General features: G+C 32.8%; 1 protein-coding gene across 1 annotated transcript; it reads right to left on the bottom strand.

Annotated features, from left to right (window-relative positions):
- Window positions 1-7,281: 7,281 nt before the first annotated feature.
- On the bottom strand, window positions 7,282-8,328 carry LOC149242633 (F-box/kelch-repeat protein At1g80440-like). Its single transcript, XM_089370920.1, has one exon. The coding sequence runs from the start codon at window positions 8,326-8,328 to the stop codon at window positions 7,282-7,284; it is 1,047 nt and encodes a 348-aa protein (XP_089227046.1).
- Window positions 8,329-8,541: the final 213 nt, after the last annotated feature.

Genomic DNA, 8,541 nt, shown 5'->3' with positions numbered 1-8,541 from the left:
ACGATCATATTGTTAGGTCATGAAACTCTTGCTCATTCCTGTTTAACCACTGCTACTATGCCGATGTGCTATGTGCATGCCATTGGAATTGCCTTCCTCTTAGTGACTTTCATTGGTGTTGGTGGTTGAGATTTTGTTTATTCCTTCTTGCTCCCTTTTTCTTAGTGTGCTTGGTGGGCTTCTATTTGGTGGCTCTTTGTGTGATTTTTTATTGGACCTCGAGGGCCTTCTCTCACTCCATTGTCTCTGGAAGCCTAACATGAAAATTCTTAGGGATGGTGCATTTTGTCACTAACAAATGTGATGGTTAGTCTTCCCAAGGAGCTAAAAGCAAGGGAATATGAAGGGTGAAGGTGTGATTATAAAAATAAGAGCGAGGTGAAATCAAGGGATTTTTCTTCTTAGTTCTTCAGATTCTAGTTTTTATCTCTTCTATTAATCTCCCATACATCTCTCTCACCATGAATATTTGAATTGGCATGGAAATTTGTGACATATTGTGTAACATGAATTAAATGTGTTGTATCTCTTTTTCCTTAGACTGGGTGGCTTTTACAATCGGTAGTTGTCCTATTTGCATGTGGCATTGAGAGTGTTGTAGAAGGGAGATATGAGGGATTGTAGAGATCATATAAGGAATCCCTTGTGTTATGAAAGGCTAGAGTTCCATTTGTGAATATATATGGGCTTAGTCAAGGAATGGAAAAGCTAAACAATGATATTCTTTCTTTTGTTTGGATAAGAATGACCTTCACTTTTTGTGTTAAATCTATTCTAAAATCTATGTGTTAAATGCATGAGCTTTTCCTTTCCCTCAAGGAATCAAGATCTATCTCGAGGGTGGCCAACTATGAGAAATATTATAGCATTGTTGAGCCTATGGTTAGCTGGAGAGAGGTTCACCTTTCTTTAGTTCTAGATTGCAAAATATTTAACTCAAGGTAAGTATCTCTTACACATGATTATTTAATTTATCTTTTCAAAAAGTTTATATGTACAAACATTTAACCGTCAACAAAGTTGTAATGGTTGTAGCCATTATATTATTTGGATGTATCGTTTTATATGCATTAAATTTTGTAACAACAGTAGTTGAGGAAGATATGATTCCTAGATTCTTCTTTAAACATGTCATGTTCATATTTCTACTATAACTTTTATTTTGGGAGGTCCAAAAAGTTGAAACTTGGATGATAATGAGCTGAAATCCCATTTATCCTTTGGTCCAATTTTCAGATCTTGGGTTTTGAAATTTTAGGAAATATGATCAGAGGAAGTTGGGATTCCTAAATGCATCTTTAAATAGGTCATGTTGACATTTTTCTTATAATTTTTCTTCTTGGAGATTGTAGAAGTTGAAACTCAGATGATAGTGATGGGAATCTAATTAATCATGTGGTCTAATTTTTAGATCTTGGGTCATGATATTTTAGCATATTTGATCAAAGGAAATTGAGCTTCCTAGATCCTCCTAAAATCATGTATTAAATAGGCCATGTTAACATTTATGCTATAATTTTTCTTCTGTGAGGCTCTAGAAGTTGAACCATGGATCATAGTTAGGGGAGATCCTACTAATCATTTGGTCCAACATTAAAATCATAGGTCATGATATTTTAGAATATATGATTAGAGGAAGTCAAGTTTTGTGGATAATCCTAAAAGCATGCATCAAATAGGACTTGTTGACTTTTTTTATAATTTTTCATTTTGAAATTATTTTGTTGTATATATGAATACATTGAAGTTTCTTTATGACTAAATTGAGTTTTATGCAACAATATAAACATGCAATATCCTAACTAGATTCTTTAGGGAAACCCAAGTGGATTGAAAATTTTTATGGCCAAGTGATGCAACCATAACTAAACAAGTTAGTAGCATGATTGGGAAGCTAATAGATGTGTTGCATGCAGTCCCGTGGAATCAAGTCTATGGAATATAAGGTGATGATGAGAGAATTGTACAAGTGGCACCTATGCATGTTGATGTACATGTTGTGACAATGTTGTAAGGGAACTTATCCTTCGGTTGCCTTGTGGAAGGTTGGAACCTTGGAGGGAGGATTTTAGGGATAATTATTTTTGTGGGATCTAGAGGGTACCTCTAGTCATGAAGGAAACTAAAACTCTTATAATCCATAGGGATCTAATACATCCTTTGCAAACACAAGTTGGAGACCCTAGAAGGATAATGACACATCCCTAGGGATTGTTGTGTTAAGAGAAAAGGGGTCTTCACTACCATAGGTCAAGTAGGATGATGAGGGGATGTGAGACTATTGATTGGAGGTTGTTAGAGAGTAGCAAATCTTATGGATTAGAGAAAATAAGATTTTTTCTACCCATCAATGGTTTTCTCTAGATAAATGTTCTAAGAATTATTAATTACAAATATTAAATATTATGCATACTTAAATCATTATTTGAATGCTTGATTAAGTGCATGATATGACTATATTCTTGAGATATTTCATGAAGGAATGATAACATTCTAAGAAACTTTTATTGATATAATGTGTTTTGATACAATTAATAGGAACTTGAATGTAAGGGGGAGGGGCCCCATAACTATTGCAAAGAAGAAATTTAGGTTGTGAGCTTGCTAAGAATTTGGGAAAATTCATTTCTTCTTTTAATAAAATTTATATATCTATCCATGCGATGAAATTACTAATGATCTTGGAACCTTACCTTGCTTAGTTGCATTAGTAGGAAGATGTGGCAAAATATTCATTCAAAGAGGGTTCCATAAATATGAGCCATATGGAAAATGAATTCACAACTATGTAAATGGATTAGTAAGAGAGTTTCGCTTAACTAAAAATTGTGATGGAAGGTTATGTTTTATTTATGAAAATAATATGAATGTGTGAATGGTAAGAAAATAGAAACTTGTACTTGGTATGTTTTTGGTAATACAACAAAGTTACCTGGTGAATTCCATGTCACATATAATTTTCATATAAAAAGTGTGCAAGAGTGCTATGTTGTTCTTAACTACCACATGAATAAAAGTAGTGAGCTTAAGCTTATTCTTATGCGACTTGTCATGGATTGAAAAAAAGAGAGGTTGGAAATTAAATTTAAAAATAAATGTGTATGAATAACATTAAATATGTGCTATGACTTATCAATGAAAATATGTATATGAACATGTTTGGGTGCATAACTGAAGGCATTGTTTGAATATATGAATTGGATACATAGTGCATATTAGCTCTATGAATATTAGTTTAAACATGGGTGTAAGTATATGAAATGATAGAGTTGTGACTAATATGTGAGGTTGAGATAATTTGGGTTGTTCAAAGTTCCAATATCAAGTATGTTTATAAGCCAACTAAACTACTTGAAATTATCTTAGCTGAGAATGCATGTGATGGTAAATAAGTAAGGCAAGTAAAAAGAAAAGGTAAAAAGGTAAAGGGATTGGGTACTAATTCCTTTTAGCCAAATTTGATGTCTTTTTTTTTTCAAATTAATTCATGTATGCATGGATGCAAAAAGTGGGTAAGGTTAAGCAAGAAAATTGTAATCACAAAATGATTCAGTAAAATCTTAATAATATGTGCATGCATTGAGATTTTATGTTGAAGAAACATTAAATGAATGAATAATGCTCTCATAATCTAAAAAAAATGGTAATGCATGGAGAGAGTACATGAAATAGTGGGATGTATGAAGAAAATTTAGGGACTACAATGGTGTTCATGAGTCTATGAGTATTGGCTCAATATCTTCTAAGCTTGTGACAAGTGATCCTATCATATAATGTTGATTTTGTTGGTTAGGAACATGTGATTGAAGGATTCATTTTTCTTGGTTAATGTGAAAATTGTATGGAAATGTTGATATATGAAAGAAATTTTTTCATTAATACCTTATAGGTTATGAAAAAGGAAAGAAGCCTTCATTGTGTAAATACTGCTAGAACCTTTCTTATGCATCTATTAGTTACTATTGAAATATTGGGTCATGGAATTCATATTATGGCTCAAGATGCTACATATGCTTGATGCATTAAGTGCATGCATGCTTGTATGAGTCAATCAATTGCATGATTGAATATAATGAAAATAAATATCTTCTAATAATTTTGAGGAATTGTTGAGTATTGGAGTGAGTGGCATGAACCCCTCATCTTGCGAAGAAAATTGGAAGGTAATTACTCATGAATTCAGAGCTATGTATCTTCTAATTTTGACCCTTTGGTTGTTGGAATAAACGTTCAGATGCCTTATGGAACGCTTGAAATGATTGTGATGGAAATAAATAATGCAAGGCTAGCTTCATTTTTTACTTTTTAAACTCAATTAATATTTATTGAATTAGTGTTTGTGTAATAATTCTAAGATCACATCAAGGGATGTTAAAAATCTTGCATTGAAGAGATGTAATATATGAATACTTGCTACAATTTGGCTTATTGAAATCATATATTGCAATTGAAATTTCCTTTTTTATGGTAATGAAGGATAATTACTATGATATGGTGGAGTCAAACATCATGAGAAGAATCTTGTGTTGATGAATTATGATTATTATATGAAGAAAGATTAGAAAATAGAAAAGAAAGGAAGAATATTTTGTTTAAATTATTATGATTAATCTCATGGAAATGAGATTCTTTTGATACATGTGAGATGATGATATATAGAATAAGGATAAACAATTTTTGTGAAGCTAAAATCCTAGAGACAAGACCATTGTGGTGGTATTAGAGATTGATAACATACATATATCACTATGATTTATGTTATGACAAATGTATTATGATATTTGGAGTGAGATAGAGGAATTCCTTGGTTATAAGACTCCATAAGTCTTGAAAGTCTTCCTCTGGAAGGAAGTATTTCCAAGCAATGGATCACACAAGAGATTAGGGAGGTAGAGAAGGGGATGCATAAACTTGGAAGGTGTGTGAATGCAAGGAAGTGAAGACTTGAATGAATTAGTTTTCAAATATTCATGTACATACTCATTGGGACCATAAATTCAGTAGGTGTATCAAGAAAAAAATGAGCTACATTTGTTCCTTGTGGAAGACTTGTAAAGCAATAGAAAACCATGCTCGAATATGTTGGAATGCTAGGAGATCTAGAGGTAACTAGACCATGAAAAATGAATGGCAATGCTCAAAGTTGCAATTAAGGGCATGGAAAGTGTTGGTGATATGAAAGTGACATATCCATGCTTTTGCATAGAATGATACTACATATAGTAGAACAGTGAGGATGATGTCCCTTAAAGGGGGAGGGATTGAGACAACCCTTTCATTAGCCCAAATATTGTAATGTAATTAAGAACATATAATGTTTGGGTACCAAAGTTGATGCTAAGATGCTAAAAATATATTATATGATGTAAAGTTTATTTCTATTAATAAAAATGTTGGAGATGAAGAAAGGGGACAACTAATAGATTATGATGCATCTGGGAGGGAAAAAAATTGACTCAAGCTGAAAAATATACCTTTGATGATTATTTCCTTTTGATGCTATGGTTAGTCTTCCCAAGAAGCTAAAAGGATGGGATGATGAAGGTTGAAGGTGTGATTATAAAAATAAGAGGGAGTCACTATCAAGGGGTTTTTCTTCTTGGTTCTTTAGATTTTAGATTTTCTTTCTTCTACTACTTTATTACACATCTCTATCTCTCACTTAGAAAATTTGAATTTGCATGACAGTTGGTGGCAACTTTTATGACATTGATTTGTAAATTATCAATTATATTCTACTAGAAATTTTGTCACAACAAACTTGATAAATTATACTTAAAATCCAAAATCTACACTATGAGAGATCATTTTGGTTTAGATTTATCAATTGTAAATTACTATTTATTATGTATGCATGCAAATTAAAATTATATGGAAATTTTACTAGTCTAGATCCATCTAATTATGAATCTTGAGTACTCCTAGAGGAATCAAATCTCTAGGGTGGACTCTTTTTTTCCGGAATGTAAAACCTCATGAATTGTTTTCACCTCCAAGTATTTGATAGCTCTAGGTCCATGTAGATATTCTTTTAATTAGTTCTATTAAAAATATGAATACATTAGTTAAAAAAAATTAACTAAAAACTAAAAATAGTCAAAACAGAAAATTTTCTATTTAAAATTAATGTATCATTTTGTTCATGATCAACTTGGTTGACACATGTATTTTTAATTCATATGAATATTTTAGTAAAAAAATAACTAAAAGTTTAAAATACTTCAAATAAAAATATCAATATATTGATAAATTTTTATTTAAAAAATAAAAGAAACTAACATTTTGTAATATTAAAATACTAATATTTTAGGTAAAAATAAAAGCAAATGTAAAACTAATAATTTGTAATTCATTTTTTAAAATAAAAAATAATAAAATACATATGAAAATATTTGATTATGTTCTTTTTATACTTGAAAAAATGAATACTAAAATTTTTATGAGAATCATATTTATATCATATCAACTGGCTTATCTATTTTACTAGGACTTATCATATTTTTAGAGGAAAGCCTCAACCTGCAAACTTTATTTTTAGAGTGTACAATTTGAGAATAGGTTTGCACCTTGAGGATAGATCCTGAATTAGATAAATCCAGAGTTGTGAAATAAATCCCTGGTCCAAAATAAATCTAAAATAGTAAATTTTATATAATCTAAAATTAGCTTTTTCTTATTTATCTTATAAACCATGTGTTGCATTAAAAATTAGATGTGAAATATAAGAATCTAATACCTTATTAATTGCTCTCACATGAAAAAAGAAAAGAAAAATGATATAATTTTAGTTTTAATTTAACTCTAATACCTATAACTCATCTAAGATTCTAATTTCATTTAATAAAACTTTTTACATTTTCATTTTCATTTAATATAAAAATGTTCTCATTTATTAATAATTAATTAAATAAACAAAACATTTCAAAAATAACTTCATTATATTAAATATCCCTAAATTAATAACTAATTACATAAACAGAACATTTGAAAAATAACTTCATTGTAATAGGAATACTAGTCCAATTACAAAATGTTGTGCATGCTGCATCAGATTACTGCACGCAACTAAATTAACCAATAAATTAAGCCAGGAAACAATGCGTGGCTTTGCTAAATACTGGTCCAATTACGAAACTCCAAACTCAGTACATCCCTAAATTACCCATAAAATTACTCCACAAAACTAAATTACCCACCAGATCACTACCCCAAACACGTAACTGCAAACCCACTGCATCCCGAAATTATCCGAAAAATTAATCCACGAAACGAACCATGGCCTTAAATCTGGACAGTTGCTGCAGACACGAAGATACCGGAAGTGCTTCCTGGACCGCCACTAAGCCTAACATCAACCCACTGCCCAGTTGAGGGGTTAAACAGGTACGCCACGTCTTTGTAGGATTTGTCACATCCACTTACGAAAATCCAGTTGCCCCATTGTGTAGCACTAAAATAACAGAGAGGAAATCGTGGGAGAGAGGCCACAACAGACCAAACATTTTTCTCACCACCATACTTGAGCACCTCTTGTCCATTGAACGCGTACAACTCGCCAGACGAGGAAGTAACCGCAATACTTTTCCAGTTATATCCGCCGAATCTCCACATATCTTCCCGCATTCTCCAACTTCTCGCTCTCGGATCGTAAACTTCTGCACTTCTGTTCAATTGGGTTCCGCTTATCACCATAAATTTACCTTCCATGAAAACGCCGTGGCATGCATGGCCGTGTGGTTGGTTCATATGAGGCAGAATTTCCCATGTGTTTTTCTCCACGTCATAAACTTCAGCAGCGGCCAGAGGAGTTTTCGTTTCATTGATCCCGCCAGCCACGTAGACAAGTCCTGTGGAAGAAGAGACAGAGCAGGCAAAGAATGATCGAGGTGTGGGCATGTCAGATCCGCGGCTCCAACTGGCAGACTCAAAGTCATAAATGTACACACTCTTCATCAGACTCGTGTCGTGGCTACTTCCATTGTATCCACCTATGAGGACCAACTTTCTATTCACAGCCACGCACTTACACCGTTGTGGTATGCCAGCGAAGCGGGCATCGTCAATGGGAGGTAGGTTTTCCCAGGTGCGCTTCACAGGGTCATATACCATTACTACGCATGCATAACGGTGATCATGACGAGCGATCCGGTATTTTCGAATCAAGCAGAGCAGGTACTCACTTACTCGTGATATATTTCTATCTTCATAGAATTTAGGGCTACTCACTGTAGCCTCCCAACTTCTGCAGACACCCTTCAACGTATAGTGTGATTTGTAAGGTACTCTCAACAAGCACTCACGAACGATATCATCTGGAATAAGCTCCATTTGACCACCTCAAATGCCCCTGTTTCCCAATGGCCTTTACTCAAAGCTTCAGAGATCCAAGACTCTATAAAACAATGTGTTTCTAAAGCTTCAGAGATCCAAGACTTTATATAACAATGTGTTTTTTCAGGGTCATACATTTATAGTTTTATAGATTTAGTATTCAAATCACACAGTTAAGATGGGTCCTTTGTCCTACAAATAAGGGGTCTC

This window comes from Pinus tabuliformis, chromosome 8 (assembly GCF_031772625.1).
Source record: "Pinus tabuliformis cultivar Carrire ecotype Pingquan chromosome 8, CPIR1, whole genome shotgun sequence".
Classification (NCBI taxonomy): domain Eukaryota; kingdom Viridiplantae; phylum Streptophyta; class Pinopsida; order Pinales; family Pinaceae; genus Pinus; species Pinus tabuliformis.
The sequence above is the reverse complement of the archived record's forward strand: the minus strand, read 5'-3'. Positions and strand labels throughout refer to the sequence as shown.

Excerpts from the sequence above, each read along its gene's own strand:
- LOC149242633 (XM_089370920.1), bottom strand. The coding sequence starts at position 8,328 with ATGGAGCTTATTCCAGATGATATCGTTCGTGAGTGCTTGTTGAGAGTA.